Here is a 27,305-nt window from a genome sequence, read left to right on the forward strand (position 1 = left end):
TAAAGTAGTGTAAACTAGCTAACTGTATATAAAGTAGTGTAAACTAGCTAACTGTATATAAATTAGTATAAACTAGCTAACTGTATATAAAGTAGTATAAACTAGCTAACTGTATATAAAGTAGTATAAACTAGCTAACTGTATATAAAGTAGTATAAACTAGCTCCACCTCCAGCAGCTACAACAGTAACATGCTGCTCTAACACTGACGCTTCACTATTAATAATCTAATGATGTCATATATAATAATATATCACTACTTTTACTGTAATACTGCATACTACATCACTCATAATACTGCAGTACTTTTAATGTAATACTGCCTACTACATCACTAATAATACTGCAGTACTTTTAATGTAATACCGCATACTACATCATTCATAATACTGCAGTACTTTTACTGCAGGACTTTTGTTTGTAATGTAAGTATTTTTACATTACTGTATTGGTACTTTTACTTAAGTAAAGGATCTGAGTACTTCTTCCACTGCTGCTGTTAAATACCAATAGGCTGTTATTTTTAGCATTATATTAAAAGATATAGCTCTACTGTAGAAACGTGTCCCCTGTGTGTGTGTGTGTGTGTGTGTGTGTGTGTGTGTGTGTGTGTGTGTGTGTGTGTGTGTGTTTGTCCCTCCATTAGGTGTCATTCTGGAGGATTCAATGGCTCAGACTGAACAATACAAGGTCACAGGTTTCAGTGCTGTAAGGGGCTGTGAATGTGTCCATAGAGGAGGCAGAAAGGCCAGAGATGACTCCTGTGCTGTAACAGTAATGCTGATAGATCATATCCACAGTAAACTGGCTCACAGTTTGCAGGATGACAGGCTCGTGGCTCCCTCTCAGGCTCACTTTGCAACATTATGTCAGACTGAAGGTCTTTTTCTCCCCGCCGTCAGTCAAACCTCGCCGTCAGCCACGACTGAGAAACCAGAGCGCAGAGGAAGTCGTCATCTGTGCACCTGCTCCACCCCGTTTTGTGCAAATCTTGATGCATGCACGGAAGTTAGGTTTCAGAACAATAGGACACAGGTGGTTAGATGCTGTGCCTGTTAGTCTGTGACTAGTGTGTGTGAGTGTGTGAGTGTGTGTGCCAGATTCTTGTCTCTCTGTCATGGAGCTGTAACAGTATGGTAGAGGCTGGCTATGCGTAGGTCGTCTTGTGGACTAAAAAGTAAAGTGGAGAGGGACTGAAAAAGTCTGAAAAGTCAGAGAACCCAAGTGTGTGGAGCTTGGCAGGTGAACATCAGGAATGGGGACAGTCCCAAACGACATCAGGAGGCTTCTGGACGGTAATATATTTTCAATGCTTGTCTAAATGCTGCTGTTCTTTCTTTAAATCCTGTTATTAAGTGATTGTGTAACTATGGAAATATAGCGTAAGTAGTCAAGTTCATCAGAGCAATATAACTTTAATGTCACTATTATACAAGTTGTTAACATTTAGACTTAACATTTTGATTAGATTTGGTGTCTTTCTTCTTATCCTTTTATTTTTTTGGTCATAAAATTGTCCTGTTACATCATATCACTCATCGTATCTCCATAACTCTGTGATGTAACTTGTTCCCAGCATAGTGAGTGACACCCTGGCATATACTGCATTTGCATGAGCTACCAGACAAGCAAACAGGGGCCCTTAGAGGATTATTTGCATATGTTGATACATTTGTATAATTTGGTGAAGTGAGGACATAAAGACATTGAATCAGATAAGTTACGTTGACTAACCTGTTTTGCCCGCAGCGTTATAAAGTCGGGTCAGATTGCGGAGTTATGTTATGGTACAACTTGAAATCAAGTTTGCAGCTCAACCGTGATGAAAGAAAACACTTCCGTCTTGACACATATTTGAAAATCTAACATAACGGGATTTCTTCTTTGTGTGTTTTGGACTTTTTCACAGGTTAAACAACTCAAAGAACACAGCCTTAAGATTTTAGGAAACAAGAAAACAGTAGTGTAGTGGTAAAATGATAAAAAAAGATTCATTAGCATCAGTGAGACTCTTCTGATGTAATCTTTGAGTTTCTCTTTTAATGATACACACAATAAAGGGAAGAAACACTGAAGCATCAAACTACTCTTTAAAGAAGAAGAAGAAGAAGAAGAAGCACTGATTGAGTGAGATTGAGTTAGAAAAACAGCTGCTGTGCTGTGTAGGAATATATTATGTTCTACAGGTGTTAATGTTACTTTGTCCACCTCCTGTATGAACATGAAATGGTTGCACATAGAGCTTCAAAGGTTTATGGATTAAAATAATCAGCAACTATTTTGAATGAATGAATTTATCATTTTACTTGTTGTATTTACTTGTGAATATTTGCTTTTTTTGTTCTTCTATTTGATAATAATAGCATATCTTGGGTTGTGGACTGTGGTCAGGTCAAGACAACATATTATAGGTTGCATCTTTGGGACTTTGGGAAACATTTTTCAGCATTTACTGACATTTTAAACCAATCGATTAATCAAGAAAATCAACTACAGATGAATCAATAATGAAAACAGTTGTTCGTTGCCAAGCGTACAACACCACAGAGCATTCATGATGCAAGAAAACAGCTCAAAAATGCCTGAGACTTCTTTTGTGAAGTCTTTTAAGGTCAGGACAGAGTGAAACTGTGAATATGTCATCTTATTTAACAACTGGAGGACGTGTTGAGGTATAAATCTTCACAACTAGAAGCCTGGTTATGTATTTGTGTGTATCGTTCACATGGTTTAAACGCTTATGTGCTCCCTTAAGAATCATATCCTCCTTTTATGACCCCATTACCTGCAAAAAAAAAAACTCGTAATACACATCCTGCTTTACTGTGTGTTTTCTCTTTTCTGTGTTCTGTGTTTCTCAGACTGCGAGACGTTCCTTGCAGAGATCCTTCAGGATGAGAACCTCAGTGAAGACGGTCAAGAGGCCCGAAGGATCTTACTGAGTAACTTCAGGGTAGTTCGTGGCAGGTAGGATTTGTTTTGAGCTTGAAATCAGTGTTAAGCAAAGAAAGCTACTTTACCACTCAAGGTGTCACGATGTAATTTCAGGAAACCACCTTCTAACGTTTTGCTTGTAACGCCACACACAGGAGGCTTTAATTATTGCTGTAATTGCTTTAAACACAGTTTGCTTTAAAGGAGCTCATTTAGTGTAATGGTATCACCTGTGAGACTTCATTCTTGCTCTTATTTATTTAAAATTAAGATCTCACAGAATAATTTTCTTTTCCCTTTTTTTAAACATTTTTTTTTATCAGGATAATTCAATTCAATCTTAATGGGATTTTCCAAGCATGATAAAACAGCACCTCCAAAAAAAAAAAGCTGAAACTATGAAGTGAAGTGTGATAGTTTACTCCGGAAATAACTTCTCTCTGCTTTCGTTGCTTGCACTGCACGATAAGAGACGCATGCACTGGTACAGATGACTTGTGGTTTCGTGGTCTTCTTTTACAGGAAACAATTATTGAATCTTTAGAAACAATACTAAAAAACGTTGACTCTCTTTTAAACTGAAAGCATACGCACACATAAAAAAACCCAAACTTTTTTTTTTTGCTTTTGATTTATGCTTGTTTGGATTTTTACAGAAACCCTCAGGAATTCCTCTTCCAGTGTAAGTAGAAAAACAACCTTATCTACGTCATCGCAGTTTCACAATCTACTCTGTCTAATTTCAGCTGTGTGTTTATATATATATATACATGTGTATTTTTGTACCTGACTCACTCACTCTTTTGCTTTTTTTATCTCTATTTATTTCCCACACACACACACACACACACACATACACACATATTCAGCGGACTACAGGGAAGAAGAAGGCTCTGATGACAACCGCAGCTCCAGCCTGGGTCGCTCTGCCCCGTCGGACGATGCTTCGGTAGCCTCTGACTACCAAGACGATGGAGGTGCTGAGTGTAAGTACACAACAGTATATACAGTATAAGTTATTAAGGCAATCTAAGCTTCAAAAGGCCTAATTCTGAGTTACTGCCTGTTAACTTAGAGGACACTATCTTCTATTATATCTATATAGTTTTCACCTCGTGCCATCTAGTTTAACCGAGGACAATGGGGTGAAATTTTAACCCTAATAATGAAACGTACGTGTCTATTTATTATCTTTTGTGAACGTGTGACTCATCTGAAAGGTTGTGGCGTATGAGAAATTGTGCACCGACAAAGAAAAAAAGCTAAAAGGAGGAGTTAATGTCACAGGAGACAATGCAGCATTCCCTTCTGAGTAAAAAAGCAGTTTTAGTACACACCTACACCTCGCCACAGGAAGCGCAGGCGGACTGTTTTATCGTCGCTCGTTCTCTTTAATTTTGCCAGCCCACATTTGTGAAATCTCCTCCTATTGCTGGCCTGTTCCTACCTTGATGTCCAGACTCCGGTGACATCAACGACTCCTCCTCCCTCCTCCTTCCTCCCTCTCCTTCCTCTTCCTCTTCCTCTCCTGGGTCAGCGCAGGTAGGTTAGAGAAGAAGAAGATAGAAGGAGAGAGAGAGAGAGAGAGAGAGAGAGAGAGAGAAAGGGGGGCTGTTGTCTGGTGGTCCACAAAAGGCCTGATCGGTGACCTAGAGCTCCCTCCAGTGGCCGATCCCTTCCCCGCTCCTGCTCCTGATCCTGATCTTGCCCCCCCCCACCCCCCTTCTCTCTCCCACCTCCCTCCCTATCCCTTGAGCTGTTTCGTGTGGACTGTGGGAGGCACGGAGGGGCGGCCCACACAGAGAGGAGGCTTTGTAGCTGCGGGCTAATGCAGTGATTGATTGACCCCGAGCCCCTCTATTCTTTCACAACCGGGTTTGAAATACAACACTGTACCTGAGGGGCCATGTGTGTTCCATCCCTCTCTCCCTTTATCAATCTTTCTCTCGATCTTCCTTTCTATGACTCGCTCCCTCCCTCCTGTTCAGTTCAGACTTCTTCTTCTTCTTCTTCTTCTTCTTCTTTTTGTTGTTGTTGTTGTTGTATTTTCTGTCTCTATGTGCCAGCTAATAGCCCTTGACGTGAAATGCCGCAGGTGGGCATTATTGATTTGACTGCCTCAGGTGCCCATCTCCACTCAACTCCACACTTTACACTCTGCTGTCTTTTTCCAGCTCCTATCCCTAAAGGTAAAAACCCGGAATCACGTTGATATTTTTTTGCAAGATAAAAGGAATAAGCCGCACTCTGTTTGCAGTCCTTTTTTTTTTTTTTTTTTTTTGGGTGATAGCGGTAGTTAATGCCAGCTGGATGTAGTCAAAAACGATCCTCTTATTTGGAAAACGGGCTTAATGAACTCTCTCACATCCTCTGCCCACAGAAGAGTAACTGCCGCCTTTCTCTCTCTCTCTCTCTCTCTCTGTCTCTCTGTGTCTCTCTCTCCGCAACTTTGTGGACAAATAGAGTAAACAAATCACAGCAGATGGCGTGGAGATAGACCACAAGACGATGATAATTCATTTTTTTGAAATTGTTGAGAATAAACAAGAAGCCAAGATTTCCTTAGGGGAACAGATAAAAAAAATCTAAATCTAAAAAAAAATGCTTTAAAAAAAATAAATAAAACTCCCCCCTTAAGGCTATAATGGTAACTCACCCAAATATAAAACTACGGCGTCTGTTACTGTGAGAATGTGATAGTTGTTAAAAGTGTCACAGCAATTGTCTGCGTTTAAATGTTGAGAAATAGTCAATTACAGCAGCACCAATAAAGACGTTTCGCTTTTTCTTTTTTTTTTTGCTTCGAATATCAACAACTGTTCAAAACTAAAACTACTCCACATTTTTATGGTTGGATCAATAATCACAACATTTGATTCAGTTAGAAAAACACACACCTCTCAAGGGGGTGGTTGGGATGGGGGGGGGTGTGTGTGTGTTTTTTTTTTTTATTGCTGGAGAGGAGGGTGCTGGATGTGGAGGTGGTGGAGAGGGAACCATGTTAGCGTAGTGAATGGCCTGTGTCCTCACTAAAAGGGCATGTGGAGTTCATAGTTCATCCTCTGTTCACTGCCAGTTGAAAGGAACGGCTCGCACTTTTTCTGCTAAGGGGCTGGGGCGCTCCGTTTTTTAAAGAGGGGGTAAGAGAGAGAGAGAGGTAGAGAGAGGTAGAGAGAGAGAGAGAGGGGGGAGTGATTGTGGAAAATACTACGCTACTTAATGATATCAGTGTCATTTTTTTTTTAAAGGAGGAACAGTAAAAAAAAAAAAATCTCCTTTTTTTATGTGTCGTGAGATGATTTTTTGAGATTGAGAGAAAAGTGGAAAATTGAGCTTTTTCTTTTTTCTTTTTTAGAGTTTAATCGCATCGTTTTTTGTTTTTTTTTACAATTCGAGCATACTGTACACAAAAGAGACTTTGTGACTCCTGGAGGAGGATGTATTATCCGTGGTAATCGACTGCCTGCCTTTTCGCTGCTCTCTGTTCCCTAACCAGAGAGTGAGTGAGTGTGAAGTCGATGGCTGCTTTTTTACACGCAGGAGGAGCCTGTGCGCGCCCGTTTGATTAGATGCGGTGGGCCTGTTGTCTTCAGCGGGCTGGGTGACACCAGATTTGTAATGGCTGACAGGAACAGATGGAGCCTCCATTGTTAGCCCGGGTTGTCTGCATGGTAATGTGAACTGAGTTTCACCCGACGACCGCACCGGTGACCTGACCGCGCCTGCAGCCTCACCCCAGCCCTCGTCTGCTCGCCTCCAGCACCCCCCTACCACCCCCCCATATCCCCCCCATACCCCTCTCTCTCTCTCTCTCTCTCTCTCTCTCTCTCTCTCTCTCTCTCTCTCTCTCTCTCTCTCTCTCCCTCTCTCCCTCCCTCTCTCTCTCTCCCTTCCTATCTTGTTGCTATTTAGGGCTCACTCACATTTTCATTTTCTCCTCCATTCCAGCACATTTTGCATACATAAACAAATATAGGCACAAATTTCTTTTCCCCCCCTCTGGCGTACTGAAGCACACTCTCTCACACACACACACACACACACACACACACACACACACACACACACACACACTTTCAAATAGACCCCAGGAGACAGCCATAGATGTGGGGGCTTTTTAAAGCTCTGTCATGCTGTTTCGCGGGTCAAGTTTACGAAGTCGAAAATGGCCCTGTTTGTTTTTCTTTGATTGGGGAGCACCGCTGGGCGCTCGGGGATGTTTGCTGGGAAGCCGCGGCGATGACAGAGTACTGCAGGAAGAGCTTTTGTTTCACAGGAGGCGGCATGCAGGAAAGATGGCGCTTTTTTTTCCCCCTCCGATACGACGTCCTCGCTCATCTTCTTCTGTGATCATAATGATTTTACTATGATGCTCCATATAGACTCTATACACTCCGTCGTGGCCCCTAAAGAATGAATTCACTAAACTTTGATTTTATTTTTCTTGTGATCGGTGTTTCTTATCAATCCTTTTTAAGCTCTATGATCTGACTTTAGTCTTATATACGTTATCTAATCCTTTTAGATTTATAAGAAATGTCCCATAAATCCAGTTTAAATTGACATGTAGGTATCTCTGGAGGGCTGCAGATAACAATAGATCTGATTATTGAATATTTTCTTTATTAATCATTTTAATTATTTGGTAAATGGATGGATAGATAGATGGTTATTGATCCTTTTAAGCTCTATAATCTGACTTTAGTTTTATATATGTTATCTAATCCCTTACATTTAGAGAAGAAGAAGTGTTTTATTAATCCAATTAAATTTGACTTGTAGGTATCTGTAGTTTTGATTATTGAATATTTTCTGTATTAATCATTTAATTATTTGGTAAATAGATAAATAAGACTAAAAGAATCTAAAGAAAGAGTAAGAAAAGTCTTTAAATGGCTGAAATATGAAATATGAGTTTTGGTGCTATGAGTTATATCAGTTTGAATTAAAGCCCAAATGTGCAGAACTCTTATGTGATTATAGATAGATAGATAGATGGATAGATAGATAGATACTTAATTCATTTCCTCCTCCGTATTTTAACACCATCAAGCTTCAAAACATTCATTTTTAGCCATTAATATGTGGTAATACTGTACCATTTTATAGGCAGTTTCTAGGCTTCTTCCAGCATTAGTGAACATTTCAGATTTTTCCATTAAAGTCTTTTTTAGTACACCGATAAGAGTGAAACAGGAAGTATACTCTCAGCTTCGACTCCACTAATAAGCCAAATAATAAGCTGATAAGCCCATCAACTCAAGCTTGATCTCATTTAGTTATGTATATATTACACACTATAAGGATCAAAAATACTGTAAAGAAAGAGTAAAAAAAAAGTCTTTAAATGGAGGGATGAAATATGAAATATGAGTTTTGGTGCTATGAGTTATATCAGTTTGAATTAAAGCCCAAATGTGCAGAACTCCTATGTGATTATAGATAGATAGATAGATAGATAGATAGATAGATAGATAGATAGATAGATGGATAGATAGACGGATGGATAGATACTTTATTCATCTCCATAGGGAAATTCAGATATCCAGTAGCTAATACACACACACACACACACACACACACACACACACACACATATATATATGACTTAATAAATACAGTTAGTTAAAAAGACCTTTAAGTTAAAAAACAGAGTAAAAGCAAAATTTAAAAAAAACTCTAAAATATGTAAGAAAATATTAAGATATGTGTTAGACTGTATTGCGGTATTGCGGTGCCCCCTGTGTGACGATGTCATGTGTTTATTGTAAAGCCTGATTGGCTGCAGGTACAAACGTGACCTCTTGACCTCCTCCTCCTCCATAGTCTATAATAAAAAGTCAGAAAATAGTTTATTATCACATTACACAAAGAAAAAGCAGCATATCCTTTACAACGGAGGAGCTCCAGTAAAAGTATTAGTTGTCATTCTTGATTGAAAAAAAAATTGATTTTCATAATAGTTCCTGATTAATCCCCCCCCCCTCCCCCCCCCCTCCACCTCTAATGGACTAATAGGCTAGACTCTTATACAGGGCGTTGCTGTGTTATGTGTTATATAGGGCCTATTTAAAGAACGCTGGGAATGTTGACTCCTGTCACCTGATTACTGCCCCGACCCAATTTCCTGAGCCAATTACTACGGGGCGATAGAAAGCGTTAGGATAACCAATTTTAAAGTTATGTCTCGTTTGTCGCCTATTTCTCATTTGAATACGAGGAGCCAATATACAGTAACAACATTATTACGGCCCGGATGGTAAATAGGACATTAAATCTAAATTCTGTCATTTTGTTCTGAAGCTTGAAGTGAAGTGCCTTTTTTTTTTTTTTTTTTTTAAGTGCGGGCCCTGGGGTTTGTTGGCAGAGGGGGGATTGATGGTATATATTAAAGGGTTAATCAGCAATGTTTTAGGTGTGAGGTGAAGTCATAGAAAGTTTCTTGGAGCAGCATTTATTCCTCTTTTTATTAATCTGCCCTTCTTTTTAAACCTCCTATTGTCAAATTTGACCCAGTTTTCGAATTTTTTTTATATCTTAAAATATGGATTTCTTTCATCTAATTGCCTGAAATTGGCTCCACACTACATACATTACAAGTAAAATGAATCATCACTACTTTCATTGAAGTATGGGTATTTTATTCCCAGGGTTAAAACACCATGGCAACATATTTCCCCTCTGATCTTAAATTTAGTTCAAATAATTCATAATTTCTGCTTTTTCTTTACTCAGAAAATGAAATATAGTTTTATTAAAATTATTAAATTAGGCCTATTGACTATAATTTCCATGAACATGTAAAAACCTGTTGAAATAAGTTAGAATGAAGTTGACTAAAAAGATCTAATAACACAGAATTGGGTGATAATGTTTTTATAAAGAGTCAAACCAGAGCGGGTAGACAACAGGAAGGTTAAAAGCAGCACCTGGACAGTATTTTTGGGTCTGCATACATGACCCCCCTCCCACCTCCGCCCCCCCCCCCCCTCCTCCTCCACCTCTCCGGTCGTGCTTGTCTGCCCACTTACTGAACTTTTGACCTTTTGGCCTCTGGCTTTGGTCAACCTGTGACCTGTCTGCACTCGATCCTAAAGTTTGCGTGGAGTGAGTGAGTGATTCGTCCTTCCTGTCACGGAGCACAGAGCTCGCCCATCATCGCTCACAAACTTTCCACACACACACAAACACACACACACACACACACACAAACACACACACACACACGCGTCTGCTATACTGTACGCATCCGTCAGAATATCTGCCCCCGAGATTAATTTTTCACCGCGTTCATCGGTTGTATGGATTTTGTGACATTTGGATAGCGGCGGCTCGTTTGCAAGGAAGCGAAGAATATGTTAATGACCCCTCCCTTCCTCCTCCTCCTCCTCCTCTTTTCCTCCTCCTTTCCTCCTCCTTTCTCCACACACACACACACACACACTCTCTCTCTCTCTCTCTCTCTCTCTCTCTCTCTCTCTCTCTCTCTCTCTCTCTCTTTCTCATTCTCCTTCACTCTTCTTTCCTTTCCTCCCTCACTTTGCTGCTGCCTCTGTGCTTTTTCTACAGAGACACACACACACACACACACACACACACACACACACACACACACACACACACACACACACACACACACCCCATTCCCCATTACGAGGCAGGAGCAGGCTCTGTGCATCGCTGCGACTGCTTGCCATCAGGGTTCAAAAGTTCACACTATTCCCCTAGGGCTACTGTGCTGCTGCAGATGCTGATAGTCTTTTCTTTCTCTCTCTCTCTCTCTCTCTCTCTCTCTCTCTCTCTCTCTCTCTCTCTCTCTCTCTCTCTCTCTCTCTCTCTCTCTCTCTCTCTCTCTCTCTCTCTCTCTCTCTCTCTCTGGCTGCTGCTGCTGCCTTTCTTTCTCTCTCTCTCTCTCTCTCCTTGTCTCTCCCTTGCTGTTTACACTATTAATCTTGTACACTCTCTCTCACACACTCACTCACACTGCCTGGCAAGAAGAGAGCGGCTTGAAGGGGGGATTTGGATGTATTTAACCGAAGGGCATCCATCACTCTCATCTCCGGCTTCACCCCCACCCCAAAAGCTACACGGTGTATTTTTTCTTTTTGCCTTTTTTTTTTTTTTTTGCTTTGGTTTACATCCTCTTTTTTTTTGTTTTGTAAACCACTCTGATGCAACTCTCTCTCTCTCTCTCTCTCTCTCTCTCTCTCTCTCTCTCTCTCTCTCTCTCTCTCTCTCTCTCTCTCTCTCTCTCTCCCCCCCTCTCTTCTCTCATTTTGTTTTGTTTTATCGTTGCATCGCATATAATTACATCCCTCGCCGTTGCCTCTGGTTTTGGTTAGCGCCACGTATGAAACCAAGGGGAAGGAGGAAAAAAAGAAAAGGGGCGAAGGTAAATGTGCAGCAGTCCATCTGTAAAAGAGGCACATAGGCAGAATGCAAAGTGGGAAGCCGGGGCAGGGTGGCTCCTAATCTCCCCCAGAGCTGTCAATGTCACAGACAAATAGCAAAACTATCAGATGCGGCGGGTTCACCCAGAGGTTAGCGTTCCCAGGTACCTCCTGCATTCACTCCCTCTCTTTCTCCTCCCTGCCTTGCAAATGAGAATTTGATTTTGCCCTCCACTGGAATCCATTTCTGGAGATGAATGAAGTTTCAATGCCAAGCCCAGGTGGCCCCGCTGATTTCTTAGGGAAATAAATGGAGATGGGAGAGATGTGTTGGCCCGTACACAGACAGTGACACGACGGCTCCCAATGCCTCTGGGATCCCTCTGTTTAATTGTTGCTGTAATGTAGCACTTTGAGGTCATTAACATGCCCTTGTGGAGTTATTTGAGGATGTTGAGGTTGCATCCCTCTTTACGCCGGGGTCTCCGCTCTCTCCTCTCTCCTCTCTCCTCTCTCAGCTCTCAGCTCGCTGGCGGCTGGGAGAAGTCAGCACTTGTGTGTCTGTGCCAAGTGGGGCAGAGCTGCTGTGTGATTGTACGCTTGTTGGTAGATCGCTTATCTAACAATGGAACATTTATTTATTTATTTATTTATTTATTTTTAGCACTGATTTATGGCGACCCCCGCTCTGTAAGGTTAGCTTATCTCCAAAGAAGTAGAATCAGTTTGTGTGGGAAATAATTCATCCCACATTTTTATAGAAGAGGATTTTTTTTATATCCTGTAGTTTAGAAACTGTGCTTAGTTTTATTTATACAATTAGATAATTAACCTTAAAGTATAAATTCATACTTCCTAGCTATATTTTATAAAGTGCCTCTTTTATTCACTAAATGGTTGAATTCTTCTTCTTATTATTTTATAAAGCAGATCCGGCTAGTTTACATAATTTGATGTGTTCAGTGATTGTAATTTTGGTTTGCCGTTTGGTAAAACTGTAAAAAAAAAAATAATAATAATAATGTGACAAAAATCCCCCAGTAATGACCGTCCTCGCTGTTTTTAATAATGCGTAATATTTTCTGATGAATACATTTTTATATTGTCATAAAATCAGTTTGAAACGACTTCTGTGGCAGTTACGGTCGTAAGAGTTGATTTACTGTTTTCGTCTGAATGAAAAAAGCCAAATCGGTTTTATTTAGCGTCGTCTGATTTATCTATTTAATTATTTCATTTATCCAAAAAAAGATGATATGAGTAAACTTTTTAAAAATGTTTGCTATGATAAAAAAAAAAAAGAATAATGTTGAAAAAAAAGCCACATTGTGTATTTATCATTATTATTATTTCACTTAAATGTTAAAAATATAATATAGTTAATTTTTATAGTGAAGTTATATTCTGTCATTATACTCAAATTATTTATTTTACTGTAACTGTTTCATAATTATTCATATTTTCTGCTGGAAAAAGCAAAAAAAAAAGCAAAAAGAAATGATGAAACCATTACTTATATTTATTTAAGGAAGACTGAATAGAAACTTGGTGAAATATAATGAATATATTAGTAATTATCAGCATTGTTCCTCCACATTATAAGAATAAAAATTAATAACACTGTCAAATTTATGGTGCATTTAATAAAGGAGAACATTCCCAAAAGGGTATTTTTATGATTTATTAAATTGAGCTAATAGATTTTTTTGCATTATATGAAGTGTAAAAAACACCCCATAATAATCTCCACTAAAGAAACTTTAATTAAATATGTTTATTGTAATAAAAACTCTGATTTTAGAGACCTTTTTTTATCTTATTTGTCTCCATAGAAGCATTTCTGTGTACCACCTGTTGCCTGTAGACTTACAGCTGATTGATGAGAGGAGTTATTTAAAGAATGATAACACCCTGTAAATGTTTATTGGTATAATATATAACAGCAGTGACTCTAAAATACAAGTAATTTATTTATATATATATATATTTAAAAAAAAAAAAAGGTAATAAGTATGAGATACCGCTCAGGAAGCAGAGTGCAATAAACGCAGCTCCTCTCTCTCGCCAAGATATTTACTTACTATTATTGCAAAAATCATATTTAAAGTATTTTTAGTGGAAATAAGAAGAAGCTTTTTAAAGTTGTAATAACGGTAGATTCAGAGAGCGAGCGTGTTGATTTTTCTCGGAGTGTTTCACCCTGCGGGCTTCCTCGTTCACTGCGTTATATCTCGTTTTTATCGCAGGTATTCGGGCTCTCCTGTGGGCCTGAACTCCTCCTTTTGTTGGTATTTATATTCTTACTACTTCTTTTTTTTTTTTCCTTCTTTTTGTCGCTGTCAGTGAAGCAGCTGAAAACCATCCCCAGCGATTAGAGGATCATTGTATCTGCAGTTAAGCATTTGAATAGTGGTAGTAAATCTACAAAAGGGAAATTCAGGGTCGCTGTAGACGCTGCTTATGGTTGCCCAGGGGGGAAGCCGGTGTCACGTAGTAAATTTAGCCCCTTAGTGTCTTTTACAGTGGTCGGCCCCTGTGATGTTTGACTGTAGGAGAGCGTAGAGGTTTAAAAAATACTTATAAATAAATTGCATCAAGCTTAACAAACTTAGATTAAAACAGGAGACGTCTCGGAGTCTCAGTCTGATCCAAATCATTTAAAAAACTGAGATATATATATATTTATAAAATGTTTACCTGATCATTTCTATTCTGCTCTGCTCTGCTCTGCTCTGTTAGTCAGGACCAAAAGCTTTTATCTGAAGTCGGAGACAGAGATTTGTAGTTTAAGCTGATCGACATCTCTCATCAAATAAAAAAATAAGTAAATAAAAAAAACATCCCTCACCCCCCCCGCCACCTCACCCCTCTCCCTTTCCTTCCAAATCACTCCTGCATAAATTCCCGGTCCCATTAAACATTATTAGACGACGATACCGGCATCATGCAGCCCGGCATAATGCACTGCATGTTTTCTTTGGTTCAAACACATGCATTAGGACGTCCTAACCCTTCTAAACACGGTTTATGTATCGATGACTGAAGTCCTAATCAAATCAGGGGGGAGGAGAGGAGGGCAGGGGAAAGACATTCTGCCCTTAACCTCAGTGCCTCTCAGTCTCTCTCCTCCTTTTCTGACGGCCGCCCTCGCTGCGGGGACGCTGCAGCAAAGGCCTCCTACTGTAATGAGGAAAAATGTATCAATTTAGCTCGGCCCCGCGCGCAGATTGAGCGCCGGGTGGGTGAAGGTGCACTGAGTGAATCCTTTTTCCTAATCAAGGACAGTATCGAAGAGGATTGCCGGTTCTCTCGCTCGCCTCCGTCTGTAGAATCAGCAGCATTCCTCCCCGCAGCCCCCCTCAGGCCCGGGGGGGAGGAGGAGAGGAGGAGAGGAGGAGAGGAGGAGGGTGGGGGGCGCCTCTCTCTGCCTTCTGTTTCACCTCATCAGTAGAGTTCACACGGGGGTCAGGTCCTGCCCCCCTGATGCTGCATTCAATGCAATACCTCTGGCATCGAAAAGGCAGTGTGAAAGCCCCCCCCCCCTTTCCTCAAGGACTAAGCAAAGGAGAAAGAAAACATATGATAACTTGCTGATTTTGATCCCTACCTGTGTTGTGAGGAGGGGGGTTAGGGTGGGGGTAGGGGTCACATCCTCTACATGCACTTAAATAGATGGATTAGTCCTTTAAAAATACACAATATTAACTGATGTCTATCCTCCAGAGTTAATACAAATAAATAACTGGCAGCATTTCTCCGTATCTCTGGATTCAAAAAGTCAAACTCTCACCTTAAACTACCATATATTTATTTATGAGGGTCCAGCGCATCTTTAAATAACATCAATGATGATGTAAATGTGTCTTTACAGCCCGCAGTCCTTCAGGCGTATTGATGATAAGAATGAAAAGAAAGAAACAAGCAACACAAAAAGCAGATTCGGGATGAAATATTGGAGTCAATGGAGGAAATTACTGGCAGCATGTTGTTGTTTTCTCTGCATCTCTGGATAAAAACTCACTCTATAGTTCATATTTATTTCTATAAATCATATATTTATATTTATTTATGAGCGGCCAGCATATCTTTACATAGTGTCAATGGTGATGTAAATGTGTCTTTTCATCCGCAGTCCTTTTGGTGTATTGATGATGAGACTGAAAAGAAAGAAATAAGCAACACAGAAATCAGACTAGGAGAAAAATCGAGAAGATTAATCACAAAAATCCACAAAATAAACTGGTTTCAGCCTCAAATATATAATATGAACTGTTGTTTTTAGTATTTTTTAATAGTTAAATTGAATATCTTGAATATCAAGTTGTTTTAAATGTGTCAGATTGAGCTTTAAAAACTTCTGATGGACAATTTTCCACAATTTTATGAGATTTTAAAGAAGAGAAAACAACAGATTCACCAGGAAACCAACCAGCAAATTGATAGATAATGATAATAAAGTTAAAAAAAAAACATAAAACCCAATAAAATGAATTAAAAGAGCAGACAAACACACACTAGAACACAAGACAATTTAAGTAAACACCACAAAGGGACTTTTAGAGTTACAGTAGAGCCGTACAAGCAGGGAAAAAACTAAAGAAACTGACTTAATCAAATAAATACTAAAGACACACACACACACACACACACACACACACACACACACACACATTAAAACAGACACCAGATATTAGACATCACATATGGCACACGCAGACTTCACATACATTACATCGACAGTGATGGACAGAGCGAGATGAAGTTATTACGAATCGTTTCCCCCCCCCGAAACATCCGTCCCGTCTCACGTGGGGATTAAAAGACAAAAATATGACATCACACATAAAGCACATGTACCCTTTATCCACATCTGTATAATTTAAGGTTAATATATGTTGTGTGTATATATATATATCTTGATTAACGTCTAAAGTAGCGAACCCATACAGTAAATGTGTCTCTATATATATATATATCTGTGGAGGATTGGAGTCGTAGTTCAGACCCCCGTCCTCTGGTGAAGTACACGTTACCCCTGCTGGGACCGAATCTGTCGCCTCTCTCTGCCTTTCATACTATCTCAAAGATAGAGATACTTAAAAAAAAAAAAAAAAAAAGAAAAAGAAGAAGGGGCGAGGGGAACGGGGAACGCTCTCTTTCCTCTTCTTCTTTTTTTTTTTTTAAGCATTTCCATCTTCCCGAGCATCATCAACATCTTTCGGTGCATTTATTTTTATTTATTTATTTAATTTTTTTTTGGTGTGTTTTCATAACATAACATCTTTTTTTTTTTTTTTGCTGCATTATGACCACCGTTAGATATAATGTAACATATTAGTCCTCCCACCCAACCATTTCCCTTCATTTTGATTCACTCTCTATCCAGCCTTTGATTGACTTTCAGCCTAACTAAAGTGGATTTTAATGAGAGAATACATTAACTCCCTCTGGTCATGCTAACATAAATCAGCCTTTTCTTGTGGGATCAACTGCTGAGCTCATAACACCATGCTGAGAGAGTGTGAATAACCAAATGAGAGATTGAGACTGTGGCAAACCGCTGGCAGCTCAGATGCATTGTTGTGTACCACCTCCTCTATAACCCCCCCCCCCCCACCACCACCACCACCACCTCTCTCTCTCTCCTATAACCCCACATGTTTTAAAACAAATTCAAGATAGCAACAGAACGAAAAGGAGCACGAATCAGAACACGGGTCACCTCTCGTATTGGATCGATTAAACACGTATTTCTATTGATTATTTCTCTTCCATTTGGAAAAAACGGTCAAGGAGGCGACTCGGATCTTTTTCTCCCCCCTCCTGATGACCATTGAAAGATTCAGTTAGCCCCCCACCCTCCCCTCCCCTCCCCTCCGTCACCAACAACCCCTCACCTTGATTTACAAAAAACGTGATGCGACTCTAACATCGTCAACATCTGTCTGCTTTCTTTCTCTTTTTGTTTTGGTAATTGCGGGGCTTGGGCTTCTAAATAGGTTATGCTGGAATATCAATAAATTGCCATTAAATTAATGTCAATACCAAAAGCTGTGGATGGTGCTAATTAAAACGCAAAAGGGGATGAAAATGAAGTCATGGCATTGCCCTGAATAATTGATAACACAATTTATGATTTTTATGAAAGAGTGCCGTCTGTGCCGATTTTTGATGAGGCCTTAATTAGATGCATTAATGTGTCTCTCTGTGCCTGTGTGCTGCTCAAACTCGAAAACTCAAACACCATGATGAGGTTTTTTTTATTTTTTTATTTTCTAATTTACACACTTTCAAATAACATTACCTCTGAATATCCACTTTAAGCCCCAAAGAGGTGTTAGAGAGTGTAATTCTCATTAAAGGAGGCCAATCAAGGATCAGGATGCTTTTTAGGTGTTGCTGCTGTTACCCCCGTGTGGATAAAACCCAGACTCTATCACACTTCATGTTTCCATTTTTATTATTTCACACACTCACAGTTGACATTTGAATCCACTCATTTATATCCAAGTTTGGGGAAAGAGGGAGGGGGGGGAGAGAGAGAGGGGGGGGGGGGGTGTCATACAAAAAAAGACGGGACAGTAAAGTGAGGTCAGGTCAGAAGTGTGTTAAGCAAGCACGCATGAATGTGTAATGTTTATTGACTCGAGTAGATCAGAGTGATCCCGTGTTGATTTTGCACCTCCTCATCTATTAGCCGCTCTCGACCTTTTTTTGAGATAAATGAAGAGCGAAGGGAAGCAGATAAATGAGGGGATTAGAAGTGGGCCGCGAAAACAGGGAGGAAGCAGGCCCGAGGAAAAAAAAATGGACGGACTGCCGGCGGATAGATGAGGTGAAGGAGGGTTGTGGAGGAGAGGAGGGGATTGGGGAGGAGGGGGGGGGTTGGCGACGACATAATGACCGCTGTTTGTTATGATGTACTGAATCAGGTTCTCTTTGACAAAACAGTCCTTAGCACCTCTGTATTTATAGTGTCACCGGTCAGTACATCCACAAAGAGGCAAGGCTGATGATATGTGAGCGTGTTAGTGCTGTGAGGTGTCTGGGGCTCTGCTCTGGAATGACCCGCTCATCCGTCAGGCCCACGAGCTGAGGAAACGGTGCGGGGGTTTATCAGATCACACGCTGTTGGCTTGTATGTTGTTGAACTTAAATCTCAGGAATGTTACCCTAGCCACACAAAAAAAAAACCCCCCTCCAGATATCAGCTTTTATTTTACTCTCAAGATCAAAGTTAGTCACATAAACTTTCACACACATGCAGAGAAAGAGAGTTTGACATGGCTGCTTTTTCTTTCTTCATGTTGCTAATATTTATGAATGAGAAAGAACTTCCTGTTTTCCAAATGTTGGTGGTGGTGGTGGTGGTGGTGGTGGGTGGTGTTGGATGTGGTGGTGGTGGGGGGTGGGGGGGGGGGGGGGGGCACACGCTCTTTGTTTAAACTAGACGACTCAGTTACAGGATGACATGTTTGGTTTTTCCCAGCAGTTAAACATGTCCTTTCTGAGGGGGATGGACTCCAGGCATTCCCCTTGTCATCAGCGCTCTGAATGGAGTGTCACACTGACTAACGTAAATGGTCTTTAAATTGTTGCTGAGTTTCAGACTTAAAAAGGCAGCTCTTGCTCTCCCTCTCTGCCCTTTTTTTTTTTTTTTTTTTTTTTTCTTTTCTCCGTGCAAGGCTAATGCCTGTTGACTAATGAATTCGGAGGAAGCTGAGCTTTGTTTTTGACACATTGGAAAAGCCAGGTACTCCTGGGCGGAAGTTGGTGCTTGAGGCCGACCCTGGGCCAGATCTGCAACTTCCCCTCTAAATGCTAAAGGCTTAAAAATGGGATAAATATACAGATTTTTTTTTGTTAAAACATAGAAAAAAACACTTCACTCCTCCTACACAAACTGCACAGTAGGCGAAATACTTTACTGTAAGTATTGTCCTATCATGTCTAATATTTGATATAGCAAATTAGAGGCAGTCGTTTGAATCCCCACAGGAGCGTCGCTCCCATTAAAGGTGCAATGTGAGCAGATGAATGGACTGCAGCGCTCAGCAGCACTGTAAATGTATTGATCCCAGTTTCCTAAAGCCTAGCAGGGGTGTGTTTGATCCACAGCGTAAAGCTCTCTGTACTCACCGTGTGTGTGTGTGTGTGTGTGTGTTTCCTTCCTTATTAACCTTTACATACTGTTCAGGGTCATATTTAACTATTTATTTTACATTTAAGGGCTGTAAAAACACCCTATACACATTTCTGCTAGGTGGGCTTTTCCTAATGTCACCCTGAATATACAGAAATTGGAATTAAAACGCATCATTTTTGTTCATTTTTGTGCAGCTGATGTCCAAATTTGACTTGTTTTTAGCATTCAAACATGTTATTCATATTCTCCTGGACCATAAAACAGTGATTATGATTTTTTTTTTTTTACCATAAATAAATATAATCCACTCTTCATTAAGGATTAATCATTTATTAATGGCTGATGGGGCTTTTATGAATGTGAATTGGGTGTACAGACTAATTATGAGTCAGAATATGAACAGCATGTTAAGGGTTAATGAAGCAAATTTTAAAGTGAAGCCTTTTCGGAGTTAGTGCTGAAATAATTTTGATAATATAAATCTTTTTCTTTTTTTTCTAGTTCCAGCTTCTCAAAAGTGAAGAGTTTCTATTTTTACATTATTATGAATTAGAAACAGACACTTAGGAGAAGTCACCCTGGGTTTTAGGACATTGTGATATGTATTTTTTAATTATTTTCTTACCTTTTTTTAAAGACTGCTTTAACTGATCTGTCTGCTTGTGTTCACAGTTTTTGAAGACATCCCCCTTGTGGCAGCTCAGGAGCTCAACAACATCTTGAAACAAGGCTACTTGGAAAAGAAACGAAGAGGTACGGCAGCAGCATACAGACAGCTCTGACAGCTCTGAGTCAAGAAGTAGTGTTATAACATAAAGTAATACTCACCATTATTTCACTTTCACTTTAAATCATGAGGTCAAAAAGCTCTTTCAGGACCGGTCTTTATGTTTTTTTTTTTTGGGTTGTCCGCCCGTCCGTCTCCATTCTCTTGAGAATCTCATAAAACGCCTGGAGGGTATTTCTACAAATTTGGCCGCAAATGTCTCAATGCCTCAGTCTCTCTCTCTCTCTCTCTCTCTCTCGTTAATAGGACAAAATGATTAAGTGATGACATTTTTATATGCACAAGGTCAAAGGTCAACTTCACCGTGACATCATAATGTTCTGCAAAAACACTTTTCTGGCCGTTATTCAGCACCGTAAATCAGGATCAGAAGCCGCAGAGAGAGAGAGAGAGAGAGAGAGATCGTCACCGTATTTCACATTTTTGGTCAGATACTGAATCGGTGACACTAATCTTTAAATTGTTGGTGTCTGTTTTTGAGGATGTTTGTGAAGCATCAAGATTTTTTAGTATTTGTAGCTTCTTTGCTGCAACGTCCACCAACGTCTGATCTGAATCATCTTCTACTCTCACGGCTACGACTCTGTGTTCAATCAGAATCAGATTTATTAACCAAACATGTGAATACATACAAGGAAAATACACTTAATACCCTTTTTATTAAATATGATAGAAATCTGGACAGACGTGGATGACTGAATGACGAAGGCACACAATCAGTATTTCTAGTCTAGTCTGATTAAGAGAAAGTTATTCATGCATTCATGGTTGTAATTCATTCTTTATCTGCTTTAAACAGTAAAACACACTCAATGCCCTCAAGTTACACAGACTGGATCAAACCACAGAGATCACATAACTTCTATTTTAGCCTCTTTGCTTTGGCTTCCAGTTAATTTCAGGATTGATTTTTTGAGGGCTTTTTTTACTTATTACTATTAAGGCATTATAAGGTCTATCTCCAGCATACATTTGTGAGATTTTGTGCCCCTTATTTGCCTGAATGTAATAAAACTAACAGCTAAAAGTCCTCCAATTTAGACTTAAAACTAAAAGAGACTCAACTAAAACTCTGGAAAAGTCTTCCTGTTTAAATTCATCTTACAACATCACTGATTTCCTTTAAATCACTATTAAAAAGTATTAAAATAAACTTGATTTTCTGCATTAATTTTGAGCAAAATAAAATAAACTCTCATGTGTTTTCAGATATTAATATATATGTATGAATTTAACACAGCTGCATATAAAGTAATTGTGTCCTTTTCATGTGTAGTGTAGCCACTGATCATGATTCTGTGCTTCTGTGTCTTCAGATCACAGCTTCTTCGGCTCCGAGTGGCAGAAGCGATGGTGCGTCCTGAACAATTCCATATTTTACTACTTTGGGACCGATAAAGGTTTGTTTGAAACGCCAACATACAAACCCCCCCACCAACCCCACATACACACACACGCCAAAAAACATTAGAGCGACGTAGATTGAAGCAGATAACAGCCTAACATGTGCACTCCTCCCTGCAGATAAACAGCAGAAGGGCTCATTTTACATCAATGACTACGGAGTACAGCTGGTGGCCAACCTGAGAAAAGACTCCAAAAAAAATGCCTGTTTTGAGCTGTCTGCCCCCGGACGGCGAGCCTTCCAGGTCCGTATAACCACACAGTCAATTCAAGTGAAGGTGGACTGATTTTATTATTTTACACCTTAGATCAGTCATTCCCAACCTGTGGGCCGCGGCCCCCTGGTGGGCCGCGAAGGTATTGCAAGTGGGCCGTCAAATCATTTTCAAAATAGTATGATTTTTGTGGGAGGAAAAATAAAATAAAATAAAAAGGTAATTATTTAAAAATAAAATAATATAAGAATAATAATGTTAAAACATAATTACTTTTAAATTGTTTAAATTCTCTATGCCCTTGTGTTATTGTCTCTGTTCACTTGAGAGAAAAAAAATGTGCTGTGGTTCCTGTACGCAGTGTTCCTGTACCCCCTCTGTACATTCAGCAGCGGTGGTGCTTCAAGTAACGTGATGTTAAATATATTGATCACTTGCTCGATTTCATTAGAAGTTGATAGCAGATAGTTAACCATATAACTTTGCTTTTGGCTTCGGTGTAGGCTTCATAACACAACTTGCTCCTCCCTTCATAAGCGACTGAAGTAGGGGGAGGATAAAAGCAGACAACCCAACTCTCCCGGACGTTCCGGGAATCTCCTGCATATTGATAGCGGCTCCTTGACGCCGCAAATGAGACATAAATCTCCTGGAATCTGGAGCGAGCAAGCAACAGCGCGCACTGGAAAGTGTGTGCTGCATCCTGCCGAGGTCGGCATGAAGCGCGAGTGCGCACGTATGCACGCGCACAAAAACCGATCATTTTCTATGGCTTTTGCGCATCATATCAATGATATAATATCACTGTGTGGATCATTAACCTTGTTGCAGTGTGCTCCCTGGTTATAGTTAGTGAACTATCAGCTTCTACCTGCTCAGATCTCACAGTCAGCAGGAGAGGAGGAGAGCAGCAGCTAGTAGCTACTGTATGTATGGAAGCCTAATGATGGAAAAAGTAAAACTGGTTACTACAAAAATACACATTATTATTATTTATTGTTCCAACAGCTCAGGTTGATTGAACAACAGAAAATACCTCTTTTTGTGTAGCATACATGTGTATGCTATTTTGTTAAAGCTATCAGACATTAACTATTAATTAATTTAGTTGTTTTGTTTAAATTATTATTTATAATTTAATATTACTTAAACAGCTCAGGGATGTCCAAGCAGCAACATGTTGTCTGAGCACTTTTTTGCATTGTCAATTCGAAATAATGTTTTGTTTATGAATGAAGGGATGGGATTTTTTTTTTTTTCATCGAAAATAATCGACTGAATAATCAGTTATCAAAATAATAATAATAAAATAGTTGCAGCCCTATTATTTTTCAAAATTTTCTTCCGGGGGAGCATTCCCCCAGACCCCCCTAGCGTTGCCAGGTTACGACACACAGCACAACTGCTACAAAAATTTCTAATCTAGGGGAAACACTGCTGTAGGTTTAACATTACACTTCAACAAGTGCTCCCTGCATGTTTCATTTCCTATCAAAATAAATAAAGTGGTCTGATAATGCATTATTTGGCCTCTGTTACATTTATTGGGTCAGAGGTGGGCCGTGAACATTTTTGAGATTTTCAAGTGGGCCTTGAGTTGGAAAAGGTTGGGAACCCCTGCCTTAGATTATAAGTGCAAATATCCAAATTATACTCAGTGGTAGCTTTTCATATATAAGTCGATATCAGCTATCAGCGTCGTCTATGTTATTGTCCAATAATTAGAAACAGTGTCTCTATTCATCCAGAGAGCGCTGACAAGTTACATTTCTTGCTGTCCTCCTCGGGTACATATCTGGGTCACAATTCATTAAATACAAATTTAATGGATCCTAATTAAAAACGTATATACAGCACATTATGTAACTTTATATTATATAAAAAAAAAAGAAGTATTGGACGATACATTTAGATGATATGTTGTTTTCTGTGTTTTTTTAATTTAATCTTTATCTTTCAAAGATTCAGTATGAGTTTGGCTCTAATGTAATATTCAGAGGTTTAAATGGCACATTGACTATCACACACTGCACAAGTTTAACACTATTGTCCTCTTTAGTAAGAATATATATCTTTATTTGACTTCAATAGAAACATATTAGTATTGTAGCACAGCTCTAATAATGTTTTATATATTTTTAAAGGTCTGTTAGTATTATATTGTCCCTTAATTAGCCTCAGATATTAGAAATGCAACCTCCTCTCATATGTGATTATTGCCTTTTCTCTTGTTTCCATCAGTTCACTGCCAGCAGTCCTCAGGAGGCCAGAGAATGGGTCAACCAGATTAATTTTGTACTAAGAGGTAAGCATGTGTGTGTGTGTGTGTGTTACAGCTCCTATTGCCTCCTCTCTGATCCTCTTATACTCTTCCTAAACCTCACTTTTCTACTTTTTTCCTCCTTCCACTTTAAATATTTTTTGATGGAGTTTGAGGTTTCGAGGGTCTAAAGGATCGACTCATACGTTCAGAGATAAAAAAAAATAAAAATAAAGATTGACTTGACTCGAGTTGACTTTTTAAAAGTCGCCTCAGCTAATTGGAAAATACAGTTAAAGGAAGTCTTAACCTTCCAACCTTCTTTTTTCTCGATTTTTCTACTAAAGTTTTGCTTGTGTTCGGAGGGGCAGAAAGGTCAGGAGTGAAAGGGAGTCTTTTATCATCTCGGACTCAGATGAAAACCACCCGATCCATCACCAGCTGCACACAAGCCCAACACAACAGTCCTGAATCTCCTCATTCGACATGTCACCCACCATGTCATGTGCACCATCATGTAGCTCCCCTCCCTCTACCTCCTCCCTCCACCTCCCTCCCTCCCTCCCTCCTCCAACCGCTCCTCCTCTAACCCTCCTACCGAATTCCAACTTACAGGAAATTGATTGGTAGATGTTCTGGTTATCCTCCAGTGACATTGATTTCTGCTTGGCCGCTGGTGTACGGCGGAGGACCTGATACCCCGTGTTGCAGTGGCCAGTCGCCTGCAATGAGACGGCTCCTCCATCTGAGCGAGCAGCCGTGCCTCGTCTACTCTAAAATGGGCTCGGGTCGAGCCACTCATTTGCGGGAAGTAACAGACACTCGGCAGTTTGTCTTACTTCCTTTCAGACTCGGTTTTTACTACAAAAACACAGCAGATGGATGATTAGTCCGTTTAGCCTCTTCACCTCCTGAATTTACCTGAAAACAAGGCTCACTTATCTTTTCTCTGTCTCTAGGAGTGTGTGTGTGTGTGTGTGTGTGTGTGTGTGTGTGTGTGTGTGTGTAGTTTTTACTTAATGAACATTTTAGATTTTAGTGATAAACACAAAAATACAGAAGAAAAGTTTTATTTATTTAGCCCCATATCATAAATGACAAATCTGCCTCTATAATCTATACAGCAATATAAAATCCTATATTATTAGAATGAGGGAAAAAACCTAAAAAAAAAAAAACTTTACTGGGGTTAAAAATGAAAGAAATCTCAGGAGGAGCAAGAGAGAAGGGGATAGACAATCACTGAAGTCATCTTTGAATCAAAAACTATAAAACATCCTTACATACATACTTACATTAGAATGAAGGAATAACTTTAAAATTGGGATAACAGGATAACAAGGAAAGAAACATGAAGAAGAGCAACAGAGGAAAGATGTGTAATGTATGAAAAGAGCTCAATTAAACAATTTTAACAATAGATATAATCATTAAAATCATCTATGAAGCAAAAATACCAAACATATGTCGATTCTGGCTTCTAAAATAAGATGATTTAGCTCTTTATTTTATTATATCTATCAGTGTGAAGTGACTATTTTCCATATTTGAGGCTTGTCTGAGAAAAAGAAGCAATTTGAAAACCTCTGTGGAGAAATCTTAAAGCTGTTTTTACTGTTTTCTGAAATTTTAAAGACTCGACTATTAATAAAAATCTAATCAGCTGAATAGATTATTTGCAGCCACTGACTCGGAGCCCCTCCAGTGTTTGTCAGCGCTGGTTTAACGGCACGTGTACGAGCGTGTTGTGCTGCCAGGACCCCCTCTCACATTCCTCTTACTTTACCCCTTTTAACGTATGTGTGTGTGTGTGTGTGTGTGTGTGTGTGTGTGTGTGTGTGTGTCTTCGGTGCCACGCCACGCTCCATCTTGATGCTCCGCGTCCTCTCTCCTCTTTCCCTCGTAGATCTCAGCTCCAGCTCCATCCCGGTTGACGATGACGAGGAGGAAGAGGAGGAGGAGGAGGAGGAAGAAGAGGAGACCTATGATGACATTGAGGGGGTGACCGCCGGCCCACCCCCGCCGCGGCCGCACGCTGCTGCCCAGGCCCCTCACGCCGTCAAACACGCGAGAAGGCAGGAGACGGAGGAGGTGGAAGAGGAGGACGAGGATATCTATGAGGTGCTGCCAGGTATGAGGACGATGTTGAACACACACACACACACACACACACACACACACACTTAAGCCTTCATCATACTCACTCACACCAACTCAAACCCCTCTGGGATGTTTTTCTTTAGCAACAAGAAATATATCTGATGATCTCTACTGACTGGGAGAATTTGTGTTCCCAGGTGCCTCCTTAACGCAGCAAACACCCAGACTAATCACTCACTTTAAATCAAGCTACACTAATAAGCATTTCGGCACAGAGGTGGCTGCTGCGGAGACAAAACAGGGCAGGAAAAAGAAAGAAGGGGGTGGGGGGGTGGGGGGGTTTCTCCTCAAACTGAGCCAAAATCCTGCTCTCTAATCTCACAGAGAGAGAGAAGCTATCAGTCGACACACAGTCATGTTGTTGAAATCAGCGAGAGCCATGTATTTCCGAATGCCCTGTCATAGAAACGTCCAATTAGCTAATGTTGCCAGGCAACAAATAGCCCCCACAATTCAATCCACTAAAGCAGAGAGTTTTGGCTAAAATTGCCTAGCAACAGCAATTAAGTTGAAAGGAAGTAAAAACGTGCACGTCTCAGGGCTTAAAATAGTTCTGGAGCTTCTTAATGTCGCGCCCCCCCCACTTCTTTAATAGAAATTAAAGTTTGATTGAGGATGTTGCATGAAAGAAAGACCCCCAGAACAGTTCATATGAGTCCCTACAGAGGAGGGAGAGGAGGGGTGGAGGAGGGGAGGAGGGGGGGTGAGGTAGTCCCGTGTGTCAGGGTGGCTACAAGATCCAGGGGAAGGACAAAAAGAGGGGAGGAGGAGGAGGGGGGTGGGGGGTGATCCGATCTTTCTCAGGGCCGTCGTCCATCACTCTTTCTATTAAATAAGATACATCAAGATTCAGTTTCACTCAGTGAGTACATTACCTTTTGCCAAAATCACTGGCGAGAGAGAGAGAGGGAGAGAGAGACAGAGGGGTGGGTGGTGGTGGTGGTGGTGGGGGGGGGGATCAGTCTTCAAACTGTCACGCCGGCGTTCAAAGCCATCTGGGAAGAGGTAC

General features: G+C 40.2%; 1 protein-coding gene across 1 annotated transcript in view; it reads left to right on the forward strand.

Moving 5' to 3' along the window:
* Positions 1-1,111: 1,111 nt before the first annotated feature.
* Positions 1,112-27,305, forward strand: part of skap1 (src kinase associated phosphoprotein 1) — a 41,172-nt gene continuing 14,978 nt past the window's right edge. The window contains exons 1-9 of the mRNA XM_053341467.1: positions 1,112-1,295; positions 2,862-2,967; positions 3,591-3,616; positions 3,804-3,920; positions 20,143-20,223; positions 21,574-21,657; positions 21,782-21,906; positions 24,118-24,181; positions 26,043-26,267. Coding sequence (XP_053197442.1) covers positions 1,256-1,295; positions 2,862-2,967; positions 3,591-3,616; positions 3,804-3,920; positions 20,143-20,223; positions 21,574-21,657; positions 21,782-21,906; positions 24,118-24,181; positions 26,043-26,267 — 868 coding nt within the window. The 5' untranslated portion in view covers positions 1,112-1,255. The remainder of the gene's footprint in view (positions 1,296-2,861; positions 2,968-3,590; positions 3,617-3,803; positions 3,921-20,142; positions 20,224-21,573; positions 21,658-21,781; positions 21,907-24,117; positions 24,182-26,042; positions 26,268-27,305) is intronic.

The sequence above is a fragment of the Scomber japonicus genome, chromosome 20, assembly GCF_027409825.1.
Source record: "Scomber japonicus isolate fScoJap1 chromosome 20, fScoJap1.pri, whole genome shotgun sequence".
Classification (NCBI taxonomy): domain Eukaryota; kingdom Metazoa; phylum Chordata; class Actinopteri; order Scombriformes; family Scombridae; genus Scomber; species Scomber japonicus.